This window comes from Pinus tabuliformis, chromosome 4_1 (genome assembly GCF_031772625.1).
Source record: "Pinus tabuliformis cultivar Carrire ecotype Pingquan chromosome 4_1, CPIR1, whole genome shotgun sequence".
In the NCBI taxonomy this organism is placed as follows: domain Eukaryota; kingdom Viridiplantae; phylum Streptophyta; class Pinopsida; order Pinales; family Pinaceae; genus Pinus; species Pinus tabuliformis.
The window spans coordinates 422,698,923-422,723,145 of NC_142303.1; the positions used below are offsets into that span (position 1 = coordinate 422,698,923).

General features: G+C 38.5%; 1 protein-coding gene across 1 annotated transcript in view; it reads left to right on the plus strand.

Moving 5' to 3' along the window:
* Nucleotides 1-24,223, plus strand: part of LOC149176110 (protein PHYTOCHROME-DEPENDENT LATE-FLOWERING-like) — a 206,575-nt gene that overhangs the window by 139,550 nt on the left and 42,802 nt on the right. Inside the window, exons 6-8 of the mRNA XM_089419864.1 lie at nucleotides 3,574-3,735; nucleotides 3,830-3,928; nucleotides 4,147-5,636. Of these exons, the coding sequence (XP_089275990.1) occupies nucleotides 4,603-5,636 (1,034 nt within the window). The 5' untranslated portion in view covers nucleotides 3,574-3,735; nucleotides 3,830-3,928; nucleotides 4,147-4,602. The remainder of the gene's footprint in view (nucleotides 1-3,573; nucleotides 3,736-3,829; nucleotides 3,929-4,146; nucleotides 5,637-24,223) is intronic.

Sequence of the window (24,223 nt, forward strand, 5' to 3'; positions counted from 1 at the left end):
AGAAAATGATGGAGCTCAATTCTAAAATGAGGAAGGAAGAAAGGTTTTCCTATAATGGTCTTTAAGTTACAAATCACAGAGTAATTACATTAAAGGAAGTACCAAAGGAAGAGAAATTAATGTCGCCATCAGCCCAAGCAATGATAAAAATTATATCAACATCAACTTGGCAAATCAATTATTAATTCCAGAGCTAAGCATTGGTGTAAAGAAAAACATAATTGAACAAAACGAGTATAAAATTAGTGATTTACAAGTGATAATAGGTCATTATGGCTACATATTTCAATTTCATGTTGTAAGGACGGATAAAAACACTGACAGCATACTCGGTCAACCCTGGTTTAAGGATTTGGGTACATTCATGTTAAACATAAGGAAACAAGTTTTGATGTTTCCTTATAAAGGGAAGATGGTCATGTTTCGAGAAATAAGAAGTAAATCAAAATCAATAAAATTTTCATTAGAAGACCTTAAGGATATCTCGGATTTGATGTTTCAAGATAACGAAAAAACTATATCATAGAAGAAAAAAGAGTTTGAATAAGTCATGCGCAGCAAGGACAAAGAAATTTCACGCCTCAGAGATCACCAAGAAAAGCTACTTGAAAAAGTCAAGAAAGCTAAAACATCAAAGAAAGAACTCAAGGAGCGTTTATTAGAACAAGAAGAAAAAAATTTACGTTTAAAGAGCCTTAACCATACATTAGTAGAACAAATCAAGTGTTTAAAAGACGAGAAGTGGGAAGGCCAAAATAAAGTTGACTCAGAGAATGAGGAATGCTTAGGTCTCAAAAATCATAATCAAAATCTGCTCAAACAAATTAAAAAACTTAAGGATAAAAAGAAGTCATTGGCGAATAGGTTCAAAGAACTTGTCGCAAAGGAAGCATCAAAATCTCCAGATGTAGCAGTCCAAACTAAAGAAACAGAGATCAAGACAACTAATCTCGCAGTTCAGGCAAATCCAAACCCTATTGAAGTAAAAACGTACTCAGAGGTTGTCGTTCAAACAAAGGACACCCCAAATAAGGATTCAGTGGTTAAGTCAACAACAACAATTCCTGATGGAAATTAGGAAATTGTCATAAAAACGTTAAAGGAAGTTCAAACAAGACAAACTACTTATCTACATTCGAATCACAAGAGTAGACACTTTAATCAATCTACAAATCTGTATCACTCAGAACATAAACAACAAACTTATGCTACAAAGAATATTGAAGTGAGCTCAATTCAATGTACTGATAACAATTTGTTACAAAATTCCAGTGATCCGAAGATTCCACAGAAGGTTAATCTAGGATGGTCTGATCCATTCTCAGTAAGACAATTTTATATATCACTCCAAGGATCATATCTACTTGTATCGACAAAGATGATTGTTCCAAGACGAGAAGACATTTGTAGCAAAAAAAGATATCAAGTAGAAGACAAACGTAGTAGAAAAGAGATCAAGCCCTTTCATCAACAAGCTTTGAGGACAAATCTTTTTGAAGGAGAAGGCAATGTTATGAACATAAATTATGTAAAAATAAATAAAAATACATAATAAATAATAATCATAATAATATAAATATAATAATAAATAATAAGTAAATTAACTAATGGTTAGTTAGTTAATAATGAAAAGGCATGTCTTAGAGACATGCTTGTTCGTGAAAGGGTACTTACCTGGCTATATATACAGGACCCTCATTCTCATTTGTACTCATCCTACATCAATTCTTTATATAATATACAATTTACATTTACTGTCCTACAATGGATGTATTTGTCTACGAAATATTTTAAATATTTCCGCTGCGTATACGACTTTTGGTCGTTACATTTCCCCGCATTGGGGTTTGTCCCTGGTTGGCACCACATCTTGTGTCCTCTTGCCTTGGCTTGTTATCTGATGTTTATGTTTATGTTCTATCTGAAATTTACTATCATGCTGATGTGATTGCTAATCTGGAATTGATATTGAGCTAAATGGAAAAATTGAAATAAATTGCTCTAAGCATAGAACATACCAAAAATTAACAAGCTGATATAACAATAATAATGTAAGGGCACAACAATAACAATAGTGGGCTTCCATGGGGCACAATAATAACAATATGAGGACTACATGGGCACAACAATAACAATAAGGGGGCTACGCTGACAATAACAATGAAGGAATACACTAGTATTATAGGGACCTAACAAACAAACATCTCAATCAATCTGTGAATCCGTATCACTCAAAACATAAACAACAAACTTATGTTCCGAAGAAAAATGATGTCAGCACAATCCAGTCAGATGATAACAAGTTATCCTGCTATCAAGTAATTGCCAAGTTTCAGAAAAGATTAATTTAAGATGGTCTGATCCCTTTTCAGTGCGACAATTTTGTTTCACTCAAAGGATCATATTGCTTTGTATCAACAAAGATGACAATTCCGAGACAAGAAGACATTCAACATAAAAAAAAGGATCAAACATTTTCATCAACAAGCTTTGAGGACAAAGATTTTTGAGGAGAAAGGCAATGTTATGGATAAAATATATATATAAAAATAAATAATGTAAATAAATGAATACTGATTAATTAATTAGCAGTTAATAATGAGGAGGCATGTCTCTAAGGACATGATTGTACATGAAAAGATACCTGCATGGGGTATATAAGCAGGCCCTCACTCTCATTTGTAACATCATTCTTAATCATACACTTTAATATATATTCTTGTATCTTCAATGGAGATCTTTATATTCCAAATCTTTTGGAGTGTTTAACCTGCTATAACGAACTTTGTTCATAACATCACTGATCTAAGAACAGGTCAAATGACAAATGAGCGTCATTGTTCAATGCAATGGTCAACTAATCTCTGCATCCAGTTAATGCATAAAGGAGTAAGGACTGACCATGGAAATGATATTATTTGAACTAGAATCATTTTCATTTTCTAAAATATTCAGTGCCACTCTGACCAACCCAAGCGTTGTCTCATCAGGCTTCCCCTCCCCATCTACGGTGCATTAGGTTTACATTCATTTTATTTTTTATTTTATGTTTTTTTTTTTGTATTTTTTGCCCTCGAAATGATGAACCTTGGTCAAAAGGGAGTGTGGGAGAGTCTTGTGTTTTGAGGGGGATGTTTTCTACTGCATCCCACTGCATCCTGCCCAAAAGGTGTCATAGGAAAAATGTATGAATGCGCTGGGAGAGTGGGACCATGTTCCTTACCATTGGGAACTTATACCTTTGTCACACTGCAATTCATTTACATTGGTTTAGTCTGTCTTAATTTTGTTGCAAATCACAAGCTTAACAGGATATTAATTTGATATGCATGCAAGCAAACCAACTTTCATATGTGGTTGGAACTTGGTATTCTATCTTGGTTTTAACTTTTTTTAAATTTGATGTGCTGAACTGGTCTGTAAGTTGACTAGCTTTTACCATACCTGCCATGTTTTACTAGGCTGTAATGAAAGATGGTTATTTAGGCCACTCTTCAGTACCATGATATAGGATGAGCTTCTATTTTTATGTTTATCTTCCTTTTAGACCTATAAAACACTTTGCCATTGCAGGTACGGGATTATCGCAAGGGTTCACCAATTTCAGGCGATTCTGTTTCTTCCGGAGAATCATTTCCAATGGTGCAGAAAGTGCTTCTGCGGCCGACTATGGAAAATATTATAAAGGACATTGTATCCATGGCAGAGGATTCTTGGACGTACAGTGATCTTATTGTTAGTCTTGAAACTTGGTTAATGCATGGATTAAAATTGAAAGGTGAATATTAAAGTGACTTGCGATTAACTAACCTTTGTCTTGTGCTTATAGGAAATTGAGTCAAGAATATTGAAGGCTGTGCGACCAAAACTTTGTTTGGATCCCACTCCAATGCTGGAAGGGTTATGTGAGAACCCCAATCTGAACAAGGTATGAATTATGCTTTGTTTGAATGGAGATATTTTATTCTATGCATTGAACCCTTACCTTGGAAAATCATTCATAGAGTATCTTTTATCATATCTGCAGTAATATTATATAGACAGCTCCAGAACAATTAGGCTTCATGTTTATTACTCTTAGCTTTCTCGTAGACATTATAATTTACAGTCGGTAGTTTCTGCTGGTTGCTATTCTGTGATTTGAAGCTTAACTTGGGAGTGCCTATGACACGGCGTCAGAGAATGCAGAAAGGAGGCTTACCGCAAGTTAGGGTCTCATCTAACATTCACAGCAAGAAAGTTACTATTGACAAGGCAACTGAGAATACAAAATCTCTGTCTGGAACCACTGCAACAACTTCCATGTTCGAAGATTCTAGTGTCTCTTGTATAAAAGAAAGTTCTGCTCCTGCTTTAGCTGGCGTTGCAAGCAATATACCTGGTGTAAATTCCAAACTTCAGAGCAATGTACAATCAGGGCAAGATTTATCCAGGTTTGGAGCACAAACACATCCTTCAAGTACACAGACAGCACTTAACCGCTCTAGACCTTTGCATGCTCAAGGCAACCAAATTTCTTCGTCAGTCAATACAATGAGCTTTGCATCAAGTTTCGTTTCAGGAGTGGGGCAACACTTTCATGGATCCTAGAATTGCAGGTGGATGAAAAGGGATAATGTATCTATGTTGAACAAGACAGAGATGAAAAAGCAAAAGCAGGAGCTAGCTTGCATGGAAAAATTTCAACAGCAGAATACAGTGCCAAAACTAGATACAACACTGACTAAGGATCCACAGAGAAAGGATAAGTTGGTGCCACAAGATCAGAATAATGAAACTGTGCACTTTTCTGATGTGTCTGCTCAAAGGCATTCTCAACAGTTGACAGGAGATGATGATCAGCAAGTCACAAGCAGGGAAGTGTCTCTGCATGAGCCAAAGCTTTCACCTCATTTAGATCAGATGAGCACAGGAGAGTTTAAGGTAAAAGAAGAAATAGATTTCGAGAGGGGACAGATTGGTATTGAACAGGAGAGTGAAGAGGTGGAGAGAAATAAGGAGAGCCAACATTTGATGGAACTGGATAATGAGCAGCCAGACCAGAAACAAATTCAATCTCAGCGCTTTACACAGCAACATGGAAAACAGTCTTTTCAATGGCACAATGTTGTTCAACCAGGTCAAAAAGATCAAAAAAGAGATGACCTATTGCAGAAGACAAAATCGGTACAAAGTCCCAGGGAAATCCAGAAATCAGATGTCAGAGGTGCTTTGCAATCACCATCATTGTCAAGATCAGGGGAACCGTCACAGTCTCTCACATCTGCAGCTGTGCCTACTTCTTTTGGACAATCATATAACAACATGACAGCTGCTGTATCACTTGGGCAACAGAGGGAGAAACCACTAGGGCTGGCAACTGCATGCACCTCGGTTACTGGAATCAATTCAAGTCAGCCTGATTCACAACATCAACAGGTCCAGTCTTCATCGCCATTTGGCAGGCGTAGATCCAACTCTCTTGGAGTTGCGTCACCTGGAAGTGTTACAAATTCAATGACACCATCAAATGTTAACAGTCCATCAACTGGAACAGCACCTTTGCCCAGTTCAAATACTAAGATGGAACCTGTTGTTCATTCTGGTCAAAATAAACACCTTGAGACAGTTTCAAAATTGGTATCTGTGATTCAAAGGTATAACATCTCTCTGGTATTATATGCTATCTCTATGTGCTAAGAAGTAATAATAGTGCTTTTTGGTTGCATGACATTCTTTTATTTGCAATTTTGCATAGGCCATTTTGATGTTCACTGTTATTCCAAATTAGATTGCTTCCCAATGATTCTGCTATTTGAGAACTGTGTTTAAATTCAAAATTTAGTTGTAGTTGAGACTAGGGAACATGGGTTTGCTTGTGTAGTAATAGAATGGTTTTGGAACCCTTTTAATCTGATTCAATTCATGTGGAGATGCATACATCAAATTCATATCACTCAGATTCAAGAGTGAGTTCGCAAGATGAAGATGTTGAAATACTGAGAGCGGGGAGGGGGGAGGTGCGTGAATCAGTCTTTCTCCGAAAATTAGTTAAATATTACTTTCAGAGCATTAACATCAATTCAAAACATAAATCATCAACACATTACAAGTACAATACACAATTTTTTTATTTTTTATTTTTAATTTTTAATTTTTTTATTATTATTACGTGGAGATTCTTCCGGGAGAAAAACCACCAGATTCTTTTCTAATATTTTATGAGTACAAAAATACTTCAGCTCCAACTGAATAGGGAAACTCCAACCTCCTAGTACTCTAGAAAAACATTCAAGTTTATCAGGTTGTTCCAACTCCTGAAAGGATGCGCCTACACCCTGGTTTTACCAGCTCCAACTGGAAGCACACTCCAACGCCTTGGTTTTATCAACTACCACTGATAGGATGTTCCAATACCCTCCAAGCTCCAACTTGTCTTAGCACCACCCTGCCACCTTGAAGTATTTTCAAGCTACAACTTGAAGGAGACTTCACTCTCTTGCCTTGCACCACCCTGCCACCCTTAAAATAAAACTGAATGAAACAATTTGTGGGCTCTCGTACCAGGGACAATGATCCACTTACAAACGTATTCAATGGAACTCTTTTTGCTAAGGTGTGCTTCAGATATACATGAATATCAGTCTTCTTCAAAGCTTCAATACTGCTACTAAATGATGCAACAATTACTTTGAACAACTCATGTCCTCAAGTTTTCTGATGCAATGATTGTTGAAAATAATACCAAGGAGAGGTGTTACTAGGTTTTTATCCCTTTTAGCCTAGTGAGCACATTAATAGACTTTTGTCTCAATGACATTTATGAGTTAAATTAATGTCATGGTGGAAAGGTACTTAGAAGTGTTGTACCATGTACTTTTTTCTACTATTAAAGTCTCTTGTACTTTATAAAGTGACTTTACGTGTGTTGACCACTACGTGTCAACGACCCATTGCAGTACACCCCCTTTTTTTCGCAAAAGAGATAGTGCCTGATCGATGTGTTCGCGCTGTCCAACTATCATCATCAGCTTGATCATCATCTTATAATGTAAACCCTAAGTCACCTGACACGGGGATTTGGGACACGTAGGATTCGAGATTCGTGGTGTCGGATTCGGACACGCTGACCCCCTGGAACAGGCCACGTTAGGACACGTTATATATTATTTTATTAATATATATATTTAAAATATATATATATATATATATATATATTTAATATATGTATATATACATATATATATATATTTATATATTAAAAATTAGATATTTATTACACAAATTTTAATTAATGATACAAATTTATTGATTTCAAACATAGATCTTCATCTATAGCTATTAGCATGCATAGTACATACAAAATTCAAATAAATGTCAGTGGTACTGGTCACATAAATGATAAATCATCTAAAATATATTAAAAATTTAAATCATGATTCATAATTCATAACTGAAAGACAACTTACAACTACAAGATAGTAAGATAAACACACTGACAATTGTAGTTTTCTCATTAAGTCATCAAATCAAAATGTGTTACATAGTTAGTGTTGGTGCAATGGCAATGGCAAATAGAAATAGAAAATATAAAACAACTACAGGTATACAAGCCTCAAAGCATCAATCAACATCATAATCAGCATCACTGTCCTCATCATCATGGTCCCCACTACTCTCCTCTGCATCCTCCTCCTCCCCTGTATCCATAGTTGCCTCTGCATCTGCTGGTGTGGAGGTTGACCCCTCTAAGTCATCAAATCTAACAGGCTCTAGCACTGGATCATTGAGATCTATGTTGGCCAATGCCAACTCAACAGTGGTGTCCAGACCCATATCATCAGGGAAGACATCCCACATCTTTGTCTTTCCCCTCAACCACTCTTCCCTCTGCCTGTAAATAAGACGAAGGTTGGTGTGCACATACACCCTTGTCTTTTCCCTGGACTGCTCAAGCCTGCTCTTCTTCACATTATGCAAATTCCCATATGTGCTCCAATTCCTCTCCCAACAAGAAGATGAAGTCACCTGAGAGAGGAGCCTTATGGCTAACTGCTGAAGAGGAGGGCTTGTTGCCCCATGATTTGCCCGCCAAGAATACGACTTCTTAACCCCCCTGTCTCTAATCACATCATAACCTCCAAATCGACCAGTGCCAGTGGAAAACTCTGCAAAGGCATCCTCCACCTCAGCAAGCAATGCACTATCCTGATAAATCCGCCTGAATGCCTCTTTCCTCCCCTGTGAGATTTCACCATCCATGTGAGGAGGGAATCTGCGGAAAGGTCCACCATTCAGCCACTCATGGCTGTAGTATTTGGGGTTCAATGAGTGAGTCAAACAATGTAAAGGTGTACAATTCTTGTCCCATCTGCTGACATGAATATCATGTATGGTATCGCAGAAGGCTTCTAGTGGTGTCTCATACTCGGGGCACTCACTCTGTGGAATAATGCTCCTCACAGACTCAATCATGGAATCCCATCCCTCATAAACCTCTCTTAGGATGGGTTTGTCTGTATCTGCAACTCGAAGCAAAGAAATGATAGGGTCCATGATCCAAATAATTAGATCTACCCTCTCCCACCAAGCATCATCTAGTACTGTGTCCTTCACTCTTTTAGAGGCTGTCTGATCTGTCTTTCTCCAAAAAGACCAAAACTCAGAAATAACCATGGACCCAAGAGCGGTCTTGACCTCCCTCAACCTCTTCAACATCATGAATGAAGATGCAAACCATGTATCAACAATCTTCAATAATGATAGATTGCTGTACTCCTTGTAGATAGTGAGGGCATTTATATGATTTTGCACAAAGTTACGGATATGTCTTGCATCCTCAATAATGCTTCCAATCCAAAGCACATCAGAAGCAATGGAGTTCAGTGCTAAGTTCAATGAATGGACAATGCAAGGTGTCCAAAACACTTGTGGATATTTAGCTTCCACAATCATGCTAGCAGCCTTGCAAACAGGTGCATTATCTGTAATGATTTGCAGACAAGATTCAACACCTACATCTTCAACAACTTTAATAAATAACTCACCCATAAATTGTGCATCCTTGTATTCGCCAAGTGTATCCACTGCTTTCATGAAAAATGGACCATTCAAGGAAGACACCATGAAGTTGATGATTGGGTGTCGTGCTGGATCTGTCCATCCATTAGAAACAATGCTAACCCCAGATGTTGGCCATGATGCCATAATAGGTTCAAGCATTTTTTGCACCTCTTTTTTTGCCTTTGTCAACAATGTGGTTCTTAGCTTCTCTGACCCAGGAGGCACATACCCTGCTGGAGCCCCTTGAGTTAGAGCTCGGCACATCTCAACAAATAAAGGTGAATGTGCAACATTAAATGATATGAAGTTTTGATAGAAGAAGAAGGCAATGGTGAGATCAAGCTCTTCCCGTCTCTCTTTTTGGAAAATCTTGTCCATTGGACCAAGTGCTCTTCTTTTTGATGCTTGTCCCCCAGTAGAAGTAGAACTCTCAAATGGACATTTGGTGGTGGCTTTCCTCAAAAATGGAAGGGGGTCTTCATTCTTGGGTTTTTTTGATATTGAAGCCAGTGCCACATGTTCCATACCAACATTGGCCTCCTTTTCCAATTCTTTTCTCTTTTGTGAAGTAATAGCTCTACAAGATCCAATCCCACAACCAGGTAAAGCCAACAAATGTGATTTCACACGGTAATATGTGCTTTTGAAAGAAATGTTACAAAAGTTGCATTTCCATTGCACATTGCCTCCTCCCTTTCCCTTGTTGTTTGGCCCATCCTCTCTTGTGACATATTTCCACAATGGATATTTATCATTGTCTTTAAGTCCTCTTCCCTCAACATTACTTGCAGCAGACTCTGATGATATTGGGGGAGGAGGGGCATCTCTACCCATGACATTCTTGCCCTTCCTTTGCCCCCTAACTGCTGCCTTTGATTGAGCCATGAACACTGTTACCTCAACCTGTAAAAAAAATGAACAAACTGCTGTAAAAAATTTAAAAATGCAAAAAAATGAACAAACTGCTGAAATGCCAGTCTTAGAACAGAGACAATACACATAAATTCAAGGTTACAATACACATAAATTATAATTAAATTATTAAATAGATTCCACTGTTCAGAACAGTCTGGCATCATATTAGGAATCAGATCTAGTGCAGCAGTTTTGGGCAATGACACCTCACCTCTGTTGGCCTCACACATCTCATTGCTATGTTTCCATTAAAAATAATCTGAAGGGTTAATAAATCCTCTATGTTGCATTTAAAGTTTCAACTTTCAAGCCAACTAAGGTCTGTGACAACTACAAGTAACCTTAAGAGTGCTCCTAAAACTGCTTTAAGTCTTCTTCAAAGGCTGCTCAAAGAATATCAAGTTTGTGCATTACAAAGGGACTCCAAAACTGTTCCAAGTCTGCTCTTAACTTGGTTTGAGCAACTTAGTCAAGGTCACAACCAACTCAGACTTGACAACAGTCTTCACTTCTTAATTTTAAACATCTTTTTTGACGGCTTTAAGCAACAAGCAGCATTGTCAATATTGAGTTTCGCTCACTTTGACGTGTGCTCACTGCTATGTTGTAACTTGTCATTGAAAATAATCTGAAGGGTCATAGACTCATATATGTTATTTGTTAATAATAAATATTTTAAAATAATAAGTTATGATTCATAAGTAGTATCTCGTGTATCGATCTTAGTATACAAAGATGTTAAAGTTCCAAACCATTTTATTATATCCTTGTCTGAGTTCAATGCTGTCTGGAGTGGATATAATAGTAGCTTCCAAGAGCAGCCATGAGAACACGGCTAGTTTATCAACATTCACCTTCCAATTACTTATTCAGATAACCTAGTTTTCGAGTGGGCTATGATAATTATTAATAAGTTAATAACCTATTTTTTGAGTGGGCTATGAGTAGGTAGCAGTTAGCACTTTTACTGACTTGCCTGCGGCTGCATGAGTTCCTTCTAAACCTGATGAATGTGTCAAATATTTTGACTTTCATGAGTAAGTTATAACTTATCAAGTAAACCATAACAATTATTAATTTATTGGCTGTTGCTAATCAGTAATCTCCAAGTAGGCGATTGATGTGATATCTGGGCAGTGGGCAATGATCTCATTGATCAATCGTTTGTGTCCAAGGCATACAATCGTTTGAGTCTCAAACTGTTCTGTGTATACAGGCCGAGACCTATAAAAGCCAATAAAAAAGAATCTCTGCTATCATGCTATGCAAGGTTACAATAACTTAATACTAAATAGTTACCTAGTGGACCGGTGGTCGATTCTCCTTGTTGAGAGTCTACTCCTTGCTGCAATAGCACAATCACTTGCAAAATGAAACTGTTAACGAGCAAACACGCCCTTTTCATACCCGCGCTGGGCTTAGCGAGTCTTGGAAACAGGACACGTTTTCCAAAATCGCGACACGCTCTTCAAAATCGTGACACGACCTCGGACACGACGTGTCATAAAGGGACACGACGTGTCATAAAATTTGGACACGAATCCGTACCGAATCATGTCGGATTCGCTAGATTCGCGATTCGAGGGGCCTCTAGGGCGAATCCGGTGATCTAGTGTAAACCCAATCTGCATGTGTATAATGTAAATAATCTCAGCAGATCCGTGTCGTGCATGTAATTACCTAGGTAAACCTACTTTTCTAATGACGATTTACATTCCGGGAGGTTTTTTGTCTCATCGATCCATTCTCGAATGGTCTGTAGAGTTTACCTTCAACCTTACCCCAAAGTTGGAATGGATTATGTCATTGGGATCTTAGGGGAGTCCTAGTGTTCTAGATCGAGTCTATGTAAAAGTGATTTGGGAATAATCCTAACTATTTGGTTAGGTTATTTGATTACAAATTGCTTGATCTACTAGATTATATTTGTGTCACAGAACTGGGTAGTCTGTGAGGGTCTTTTGCAAATGGGTTTTCCCCCTTGAGATGTAAAAAGTGTGAAAATCATGATGTAAAGTGTTTTGAGGGTTGGAAAAATAATTTATCCCCTCATAGATTAATTAATTAAATTTTCTGGTAAAAAATTAATTAAAATCCTAAGCCAGAAATTTAATTAATTCTAGGTCCTAGGTAAATTTAAATTCTCCAAAGGAAAAATTTGTTGGTCCTTCAAATATTAAATTTTAAGAGGTCCCGAGATATTTTGCTAAATTTTAAGCCTTTGGTCCTTGGGGTTAAGTCAAAGTCAAAATATTGAGGAAATTAATTCAAAAATTTAATTTTTGAATTAATTAAAATGCATTAAATTGAAAAATTTGAATTTCCTCAAGAAGATGGTTGACAGAGTTTTCTTTCAGCCTTACACCAAAGCCGGAATGGAATTTGTCTCTGGGATCTTAGGGGAGTCCTAGTGTTCTGGATCGAGTCTATGTAAAAGTGATTTGGGAATAATCCTAACTATTTGGTTAGGTTATTTTATTACAAATTGCTTGAATCTGCTAGATTATATTTGTGTCGCAGAACTGGGTAGTCTGTGAGGGTCTTTTGCAAATGGGTTTTCCCCCTTGAGATATAAAACTGTGAAAATCATGATGTAAAGTGTATTAAGGGCTGGAAAAATAATTTATCCCCTCATAGGTTAATTAATTAAATTTTCTAGTAAAAAATTAATTAAAATCCTAAGCCAAAAATTTAATTAATTCTAGGTCCTGGGTAAATTTGAATTCTCCGAAGGCAAAATTCGTTGGTCCTTCAAATATTAAATTTTAAGAGGTCACAAGACTAAGGTAAATTGATTATTTTGCTAAATTTTAAGCCTTTGGTCCCTGGGGTTAAGTCAAAGTCAAAATTTTGACGAAATCAATTCAAAAATTTAATTTTTGAATTAATTAAAATGCATTAAATTGAAAAGTTCGAAATTTCTCAAGAATCTAAAATTTCGATGGATGAGATTAAAAGAAATTTTGATCCTCATCAACGGTCGAGATTGCTTTGACGAGGATCACTCGAATTAGCCGTTGGAGGATTTATCTTTAAATAGGAGGTCATTTGTCAGTCAATTCATCCGATCTCTGGATTGTGTACTAAGCGAAAAGCTCTTGTGTAAACTTTTTTTTCGAATAATAAAGGAAGACTTTGGGGGTTAATTTTCGCCGGTGTTACTCTTCATGGAAATACTGTAAGATGTGTCATTTTCATGTGTAATTTTTTTAGCCATTAATAATAGCTTCTAAATAGTGATTTGAGTATAGGTATCTTGTTTAGTCACAGGGGTTTGAATAATAATCGAAATTCTGAACGTAATAGTAGGTATCTCTATTTATTGGAGTTTTATTATTGTTTTTTCGTTCTATGTTGATGGCTAAATTGAGTTTTGCAGGAAAGTCTTGATTTTTAGATCATTGGGCGTTCAGAGAAGTTTTCGGTTGAACCAACTAAATCTAGATCAGTGTTTTCTGAAGAGCCCAACTTAATTTGATTCCGGGCTTATCATAGGATATTTTTATGGGTGATGCATGAAGGATTTTGAGCTCAGTACCTCCTTAAAATTAAAAAAAATTAATTTTTTTTGTGCTAAATCGATAGATCTGACTGTTGAGAGCCTCAGATTATCACATCTGGGAGTAGAGTTGGACTCACACTCCCTAAATCTGATAGATCTGCCATTCATGTACATAGATATGTAATTATTTTTGGTTTTCTGACTTGGGTTTTCTTGGGTTTTTGTATATATCGTTTGGGTGTTTTACTGTTGTCTTGTAGCTATAGATCTGAAGAATAAAACTGTGCAGAGTCCAGATCTAGGCCTTGGAGGGTAAGATCTGGATCTCTGGGGTTCGTCAAAATCGTTTTCCAAGGATATTATTCAGACATTTTGCAATTCAAGGGTTTAATTTTTTATTATTTATTTTCAGATTTGGTAATTGCGTGAGGGTTTCATTAACAAATTTGAAGCAATTGGATTTGATATTTTAATTAAATTTTTTCAGAAAATTTTTAAAGGTTTCTGGGCCACTTGTCTTCTGCCTGCATTTTCAGTTTCTCTATTGCTTGAGGTCGATTTTTCTAACAAGAAATTTCGAATTTTTTTATGCTGTCTACATCCTGGGGTTTTCTGGAAATTTCAGATCTCCCTTTCTTTTGCCCAAACCCTGCTCTCTGCTGTTCGATTTTGCAGCCTCCTCTTGCATCCTCAGCCGCCAAACTCTCCAACGTTCGTCGCTCCTCATCCTTTGAGCTGCCTAAGCCCTCAATCGTAACTCCGACAACCATTCATTGTCCAACATTTACGCTTGCAACCTGCGTATCTCCTTCCTCTAGATCCACATCTTGCACGCTGCCTCAACTCCTTTCTCACTATCCGTCTGCCATCCGAGCTCCTCAAATCCGTCCACTAAACCCTCTCCTCGCTATTCCCTCAATATGCAAACCCTAACGTCATTCAAACCTGTGTATTGTCTCCTTGCTGCCACCTGATCCGCATCCATTCCTCACGCAACCAAAAACCCTTTTCCCTTTCGCTGCTCCGTCTTCCCCCCGGCGACTGCTTCATTGTTGCTCTCTCCTATCCGTAGCTTTCTTCAAACCTGGCTGCCTCATCCTTCTGCTCGTCGAGTTTCCCTTGCCGCCGTCGCACCTGCACAAAACAACAAAACATTTGACCTTTTTTTTATTATTTGTATATATGCGTTAAGTTTCATTTTTGTTTAGTTTACTTCTGTTTTATATATTTAGATTAGGGTTAGACTTTTTTTTTATTTCATGATTTTAATTTGTTTTGATTTAGTCTAGTTTTGTTTTTTTTTTTTTTTAATCTAAAACATATATAAACAAATAAAAATTTTGAAATTCGATTTTTTTTTGTTTTCTCATGGTTTTTCGATCTTTCTTTCTATTTTGATTTTGTTTTGTTTTCTTTTTACATTTTTAGATTTTGACTTTGTCTTTTAATTAAAATCCTAAAAATTAAAAAAATTCTAAAGATCTTAAAAACCTTAAAAAAAACTATTCTAAAATATTAAAAAAAATCAAAAAAGATTTTTGTGACCGAAAATAAACTAAACTAAGGGGATTTGCGCTTTTACATTAAATATTTTAATGTGGCCTATGGTGCATTAAAATCTTAAAATTTTAACCCTTTGATTTAGTTTGACTTCTTTGTTCATCACATTGAAGTTATTGCCTAAGGAATAATTAAAATTAAAATTTAAAGTTCCTTAGTATTATTTGGTGATTGTATTAGAATAATCCTATTTAGTATTTAATGCTCATTCTTTTAGCTGTTGCTATTTTTATTCTTTTAGCAGTTTCTTAGATGAAACTGATTGTTTCCATGTCCTAAATAGAAACTTGATGTTTCTATTACTGTAAATATCTCTGTATTATTATTGAGCTTCAGCTTGCTAATTAATTCATTCAATTCATTATGGTATCAGAGCTAAGTTAGCTTTTCGAAATAATTTTTCAGTGTGTGAAAAATTCTGTGTTTCATTTTGAAATTGCTTTCTAGGGGCCTGCATCTGAGTGTTTGTTTTCACACTAGTTGACGCTGTTCAAACTTGAAGAGCGATTCTCCGTTTTACCTGATATTGTCGCTTGTTGAGTAGAGGACAGGCTCTGTTTGGGGTTTCTCTATTACCCTGCTCGTTCCTTAGTTGTATAAGCTCGTTTCTCGTGCGCTGGTGTCGTTTGAAGCTGAGTCCACAGTAAAAGCCGCAGGCAAGCCGAGTCCATAGTTGGAAGGGCCGTGTTCATTGATCGCTGTTAGGGTCTTTCGTTGAGACAAAATTGTTATTTTATGCAGCAGAGAGAACGAAAGTAACGAACAACCGCAGGAACAAAGCGTACAAAAGCGACCGTCGGCTTGTGTCGATTGTCATTTTCTCTCAGCTTCGGTTGTCGGTAAGAAACGCGACGACGCCATCAAACGTTTCTGTCACCGAAAATTTTCCTGGCAATTGGCCGGTTTCTGCATTCGACTCAGCCAAAGTTTTTTGAATTAAGAAGAGCGGGATCGTGGTGATCGTGGTTTCGGCGGCACCGTGCTCGGCGTCAAGCCGGAAAACATTCAAATTTTTTTTGTTTAGTTTATTCGTCCGCCTGCTCCGTTCCAGTTTTAATCTGCGTGTTCTACAACAGCGTAACGACCAGAGGGCAGCACGCTGTGGCATCACCGACTGCGCCATTAATTTAGCATTTCCGCAGACGGACATATAGCTGGGAGCGGCTACAACGATAATAAATTATATGTAGCGTTCAACAAGTTTCAAACGTTAAAATCATTTTTCGTGCCCGTTGATTGGGTGTCCTGCCATTCGCAAGTTGCCATACGAGTTCCAGCGTAAGTCCGTAGCAGTTTTTTTTCTTCAGTCAACGATTGTGAAATCCACGGTCATCTTTCACGTAGAAAGTTTTTTATATTGTGGGTTCAAGGGATAAATTGCACGTTGCTGTTATGTTTTTATTGCAAGTAGCTCAATTTTGTTGCTGTATTTCAAATTAAACCAGTTCCTAAACCAGTGATTAGTTACGTAAATCGTGCTTCTCGGTGTTCGATCTTGCGTGAAAGAATCAGGATTTGGCATCTCTTCTTGCATAAGCTTATCAGAACGATTTCTGGTAATATTTTTTTCCAGCACCTGTCAGTTTTTTCCTGTATCTTGGGAAACGTGCAGATGGCCTCCCTTACCAACCTGATGTTGGAAGGTAGTCAACGCTTTAATGGCACCAATTATAACATCTGGAAACAGAGAATGTTGACCATTTTTGAATATAGGCGTCTTGATCAGCTTGTTTTAGGAAAAGAGCTCAGTCCTGGTACACTTGGTACCGATCAAGATAAGTTTGATGATCGAAATCGAGAGGCTGTTATGCTTCTTAAACTTTCTGTCACTGATGATCAGTTACCGCAGATTCCTTCCGGCAAAACAGCTGCTGAAATTTGGCAACATCTTAAGGAATTGCATGAGACATTCGACAAGAGCAGAGCGTTCTTTCTCAAGAATCAGCTGTTCTCCATCATGATGGACGAACATATATCTTTATAGGAACATCTTAACAGGATTAAAGACATTCGAGATCAGCTCGAAGCCATTAGTCGGACCATGGAAGAAGAAGATATGATAGTCATCACTCTGAAAAGTCTACCGAAATCTTATGAACACTTCATAGAAACACTCAACATTACCACCACAAATGTTGATTTGAAGTTTCCAGAGTTATGCACCAAACTCCTACAGCAGGATCGTTGGAAACAACAGTTTGGTAGTGGTGCTTCATTAGTGTCCTCGGAAAATGCGTTTGCTGCCAAATATCAGTCCTCTCAGTCCTTTCAGCAGAAAGGCTCTTCTCAGCTTTTTGATCCTACTAGGAAGAAAAGTGTGCAGTGTAATTACTGTCACAAGTTCGGTCACATGAAGAAATATTGCCGACAGAGGATTGCTTCTGAACAGAAGAAACAGGGAGGGCCCCATCAGACAACGAATGTTGCAGAACATTCCGAGCAGACAGAATCTGCCTTTTACGCCTTTATGGCTAAAAGGTCGTCAGATCATGTCCCGTCTTCTGCTTGGTACATTGACTCTGGTGCATCACGCCATTTCTCTCACAGGCGTGACTGGTTTATTGACTTCTCACATTTCAGTGATTCCGTGGTATTTGGTGGAGGTGAAAAGTACACAGTGGTTGGCAGAGGTACCGTTCAGATCCAGTCTGGTGGGCGCACACTCATCTTCTTGAATGTGTACTATGTTCCTGGTATGGAAATTAATCTGTTGTCTGTCAGCCAGATTATGAGGAACTCTCCTCAGCTTGATGTAGTGTTCAGTGCGCACAAGTGCTCCATTATCGACAGGGAGACTAGTCTTACAGTTGCTGTTGGCCTAGAAGATCATGGTCTATACAGGCTTCTTGACACTGGTGATTCTCCAGAAGTGGCTCTAGCAGCGCGTGTTTCTCTCATCAGCACTCTCTGGCATCAGCGATATGGGCATCTAAACATGCAGTATTTCTCTCAGCTCTCTCGGGAGGGACTTGTGTCAGGGTTACCTGATATTCAGACTCAGTAGTTGGGCGTATGCGGTGCCTGTCAAGCTGGCAAGCAACATCGGTCTTCATTCAAGGATGGAGAATCTTGGCGCGCATCTAAGGTACTCCAGTTATTCATGCTGATATTTGTGGTCCTATGAATACATCTTCTATCACTGCTTGCAAATATTTTTTGCTTATTGTAGATGATTTCAGTAGAAAGATGTGGGTGTATTTTCTAAAATATAAATCTGATGCATTTAGTACCTTTCAGAAGTTTAAAACCTTAGTTGAAAAAGAGTCTGGCTGTAATATCATGACTCTTAGGACGATAATGGGGGGGGAATTTTGTTCTTCTGCTTTTTCCAACTTCTGTGATACTCATGGCATCAAACGCCAGTTAACTACACCCTACACTTCTCAGCAAAACAGTGTTGTCGAACGCCGTAACCACACGGTTGTTGAAATGGCTCGTTCCATGTTACAACACAGGAGTGTTCCGAACAAATTCTAGGCTGAAGCAGTATTTACTGCTGTTTATCTTCTTAACCGATCACCCACTCAGGCTGTTAAGGGGAAGACTCTCGAAGAGGTTTGGTCTGGCCGTAAGCCTAAGATCAGTCACCTCAAAGTATTTGGCTTAGTTGCATATGTTTGGATTCCAGCTGCTAAGCGCTCTAAGTTGGATTCCAAAAGCCAGAAACTCATGATGACAGGGTACAGTGATCATCACAAGGCCTATAGGCTGATAGATATAGCCACTGGTCGTCTTAGCTTCAGTCGAGATGTAGTATTTGATGAAGACAGAGGATTCTTTCAGTCTTCTCCTTCTGAGCAGTGTTCTGAGGATCAGCCTCACAGTGTTCTTCCGGTCAGTCCACCTGATGGGAGGGATGATGCAGCATCAGTGTTTGATAATACTCTATCTGAGCTTCCTCCAGCAAATAACCCTCCTCTTGTTGCCCCTATTGTTCTTGAGCCTTCTCCACATCCTCCTGATATTGGTTCCTCTACTCTTCGGCCTAAATGGTGGGCTAAAACCATTGGTGATCTCCGGGATGATGAGCTCCTTGAAGGTAGAACTTCTAGACATAAGAGCAAACAATAGTCTACAGTCAATTTTGCTCTTATGGCTAACCTACACAGTATTTTTGAGCCTCAAACCTATTCAGAGGCTAAGGGTACATCTGAGTGGAAACAGGCTATGGAAGCTGAATTCTAGAGTCTTCAGAAGAATCACACATGGACCCTTTCTGATCTTCCTGCAGGGAAAAGGCCCATCAGCTGCAAATGGGTGTATAAAGTGAAATACAAAGCTGACGGAACCATAGACAAGTATAAAGCTCGTCTTGTGGCTCGAGGGTTCTCACAGAAGGAAGGCATCGACTATGAAGAGACTTTTGCTCCTACAGCCAAGATGAGTACCATACGGCTTGTCCTTGCCCTAGCAGCTTAGTTCAATTGGAAAGTTCATCAGATGGATGTAAAGAGTGCTTTCCTAAATGGTGACCTACAAGAAGAAGTCTACATGACGCAGCCTCCAGGATTCAAGGTTGCTGGTCAAGAACAGAAAGTGTGTAGATTAGCTAAAGCACTCTATGGATTGAAACAAGCTCCTCGGGCTTGGTACATGAAAATTGATTAGTACCTGACAGATCATGGCTTTCAGCGGAGCCCATCTGATGCAAACCTGTATATCAAGCATACTGGTGATGATATCTTGTTTGTGGTTGTCTATGTGGATGACCTTATCATTACTGGCAGCTCTGCACATTTGATCCATGGGATCAAACAAGACTTATGCAGAACCTTTGATATGATAGACTTGGGACTTCTTCATTACTGTCTGGGGGTTGAAGTTTGGCAGACTGAAAACCACATCTTTCTCTCTCAGTCCAAGTATGCCAAAAATCTTGTGGACAGGTTCAAAATGCAGGATTGCAAACCAGCCACGACTCCTATGGAACCAGGGCTCAAACTTTCAGTTCAGTCATCCTCTCCCCTTGTGGATGAAACTTTATTCAAGCAATTAGTGGGCAGTCTCATCTACCTTACTGCCACCAGACCTGACATCAGTTTTGTAGTGAGCTACATTTCCCGCTTCATGTCAGCTCCTAAAGCTGATCATTGGCTAGCAGCAAAGCGTGTGCCACGATATGTGCGTGGCACTTCTGATTATGGCCTCCTATACACTCGAAGTTCCGATCCTATACTCAGTGGTTACACAGATTCTGACTGGGCCGGTTCGGTTGATGACCGTAAATCTACAGCTGGGTATGTGTTTAGTCTAGGATCTGGTGTTGTTACCTGGACTAGTAAGAAGCAACAGGCAGTGGCTCTCTCCTCAACAGAAGCAGAGTATCGGGGAGCAGTTAAGGCATCCTGTGAGGCAGTTTGGCTTCGACGTATGCTTGGGGATATGCATGTTTCCCAGACAGGTCCTACTTTCTTGTTTTGTGATAATCAGGGAGTGCTCAAACTTGCCAAGAATCCAGTCTTTCATGAACGAACAAAGCATATGGAAACTCATTGCCACTACATTCACCAGCTTGTTGAAGACGGATCCATTCAGTTTCAATATGTTCCCACAACAGAGCAGCCCGCAGACATCTTCACCAAGCCTCTTGGCCCTGATAAGTTTGTAAAATTCAGCGGGTCTATTGGTGTTGTAAATAGATTGATCATTAAGGGAAGGTATTAGAATAATCCTATTTAGTATTTAATGCTCATTCTTTTAGCTGTTGCTATTTTTATTCTTTTAGCAGTTTCTTAGATGAAACTGATTGTTTCCATGTCCTAAATAGAAACTTGATGTTTCTATTACTGTAAATATCTCTGTATTATTATTGAGCTTCAGCTTGCTAATTAATTCATTCAATTCATTAGATTGAATGCATTTTGATATTTCTCTAAGATGTGATAAATGTTTTAAACATATTGGCTATAGGAGAAAGTTGATTAAATCTAGATTTGGACCATTAAATGAAAATATTTTTAAATCTGGAATCTCTTGCATGTTAAAATTTTGGGCATTTACATTAATTGTTCATGATCGTCGCTTTGCCACATCTATAAGTTTTCTTTAGATTACTTGTTATTACTTAGTCTATGGTTAGTTCAATATAAAAGGCACGGGTTTGTAGTCATTTATATCTTGCGATTGTGTCTTATCTTAATCCATCTATCGTAATTGACCAAGACTTGCTTTAAATTCATCAAGTTGTTCATCATTAAAATCTCCTAGAGCCCGTGTTCCACAGGTTTTGTCATCCATTTACCTTAGGGACTACCCCCCTTGACTTGCCTAGGAGAGAGTCTACACGGAGTGAGTAAGGATTAAGAGTGACAACCCTTACTGTGAGTGTTGTCGCGGTGCCTACAACGTGTAAAGTATATAGTGTATTTTTCTAATATTAAAGTGAGTTGAAAAATCACTTTATGAGAAAAATATAAAGTGACTTTACGTGTAAAGTACATAGTCTACTTTTCTAATATTAAAGTGAGTTGAAAAATCATTGCATGAGAAAAAAAAGAAAAAATAGACAACTTGATAAAGGTATTAGGAGACTTAGTGATGGGGCCAATGTATGAAGGGGGTCATTTGGGAGAAATGATCTCAACCACACATCTTGAGATTTGGAGATTAAATCTCAACCATTGGATCCTAGGTTTAGGGATTAAATATTTTCCAAGGAGACAAAGGAGGAAAATGGAGACTCATTCTTCACTTCACACTTGAGAGAGCACGAGAAGAGAGGAGAGGAGAAACTTCAAGGAGAGAAGGAGAGATTGTTGAGGAGAAATTGTAGCCAAGGAAGGAGGCACGAATTTTCAGGAGTGGTGCATACAACAACACGAAAATCAAGGAGTAGCACAACATTCGAGGCAGCTAGCAGTGCAGAAATTGAGGGCATCAGAAAAGAAATTGAGGCACCTGGGCACAAATTTCTAGGAGTTTTCCAGCGCTATCCTAGCCTGAAATTCGAGGCACGAATTTCGGGACAGCTGCTATAGGCAGCACGAATTTCGAGGGAGGCTTCAGTTGAGTTCTGGCATGATTTTCGAGGCAGACTGTCACTCCTATAGTGCAGATTTCGAGGCACCTTCAGCACAGTTTTTGAGGCAGAATTATGGGCATGAATTTTGAGGAGTTGAGCTGAGAAACTTGCAAAAATTATGGGCATGTAAATGTGTGAAAATCTGAAGATTTCAGTGGACACAAATTTCCATAAATTGCAATTAATGCTACAGCAGGAAAGGGAGATAAGTACAATGAATTTTTTGTACTTATTTTATAATTTTTTAAGCAATAAAATCCTCCTTTGAAGACTGGTTTTTTCACAAGAGGCTGTGGGGTTTTTCCGGGGTCACCATGACCAAAAATAAGTGTCTTATATGTGTGAACGCTTGCCTAAATTTTGTATTAATTACCCGTTGATATGAAAGTGAAAAATAGTAGAAGTACTCTTTTAATGTTTGCAATAAACACATTCTGAAATTTACATCAGCATGTCAAAACATGTGGGTTGGGCCTAAACAAACACATGTAAAATTGTAAGCTGGGGTAAGGGTGCAGATCATAAATTTTCTACATGGTATTAGAGTTTTATTAAGCCAAGTTGAGGCTCAAATCTTAAATTTTAGTCAACTGATAAAGAGGGCAGAAAGCATTTAAAGTCTTCAAACAGTGAACCAATACCTCTAAAACTTTGCCAAAAACCCATAGACTTCAGCAGTTTAGAGGGAGGAAGGTTCTCGCTTCAAGATTTGCTCCATATAGTTTGTTGTGGGGTCATTACTACTGGGTTGAGAGTAGAGGACAGATTGGTGGGGCTGATAACTTTGGCCCATGGAAGGATAGGATTATGCTTTTATTGGAGGAGGTGGAAGTGTGGGATGTTTTTGAAGCATTTGTGCAAGCACCCACTGATTCAACTCAGTTGGTGGAGTTCAACAAGAAAAATGGGAAGGCAAAGAGGATCCTTCTAGATGCCATCAATGACCATTTATTCCCTCATTTTTCAGGAATGAGATATGCATATCAGATGTGGGAGTCCTTAGTCTCTTTGCACCAGAGTTTTAATGAGAACAGGAAGATGGTGTTGAGACAAAAAATATGCAACATTAAGATGACCAAGATTGACAGTGTCACCTCTTTCCTCACCAGAGTCTCACAGGTGAAGGATGAGTTCACTGCCATTAGAGAGGCTGTTCCAGAGGAGTAGTTAGTTAGGATTTCCTTAGATGGGTTCATTGAGAACTGGGATGGCTTTATCCATGACTTGGTGGCCAGAGAGCACTTTCTTGTTTGGAGGATGTGGGACAATTTCATCTAGGAGGAGTGCAACTGAGAAAAGTTGGGACAAGTGACTTGTCACTTGCCACAAGTGACAAGGATCACACACACACCCTACAATGACAATATGTAGGATACTACTTACCATGGAAGGTTATGATCATAATCTTTCCTATTGTCCAAAGTTCCCTCAACCCCAGGATCTCTCTGACATAATTCCTCTCCTCGGGAGCTCAAACAGGGGTGAAGAGCATAACTTAGTGTTCTCAATCAACCGTGATCCTTTCTCGAGAGGGTCACATCCACCAGTGCAACCTGCTCTTTGAAGACCAAGAACTTCCCTTTCGGCAAAGGCTTGGTAAGAGTATTTTCTATCTGGTCATCAGTCGAAATGTGGTGGAGTTTATGGCTCCTCTCTACACCATATATCGGATGAAGTGATATCTAATCTCAATGTGCTTGGACTTGTCGTGGAACAAAATATTCATTGCCAATCGGATCCCACTCTTGTCGCAATATATCATTGTTGTATCTAGAACCGGCTCAAACAACTCTCCAAAGAGCTTCCTCAACTATATTGCCTCACATCTAGCCATGCTAGCAGCAATGTACTCAACCTCAATTGTGCCAAGAGCAATTGACTTTTTCTTCTTGCTCATCCAAGATGTCATGGCATATCCCAAGCTAAAACAATGCCTTGATGTGCTCTTCCTATCAATAACATTTCTGGCCCAATCAACATTAGTGTATCTATGAAGCCTCACATCTCCGACAGTATATCTTAGGCCAAGATTAATTGTCCCATATAAGTATCTTAGCACACGCTTGGAAACAACCCAGTGTGCATATAGAAGCTTGGTCATAAATTGACTTAGAGTGTTCGTTGTAAAACATATGTACGATCAAATGTTCAATAAGAACATCGGTGCCCCAATCAACTGTTGG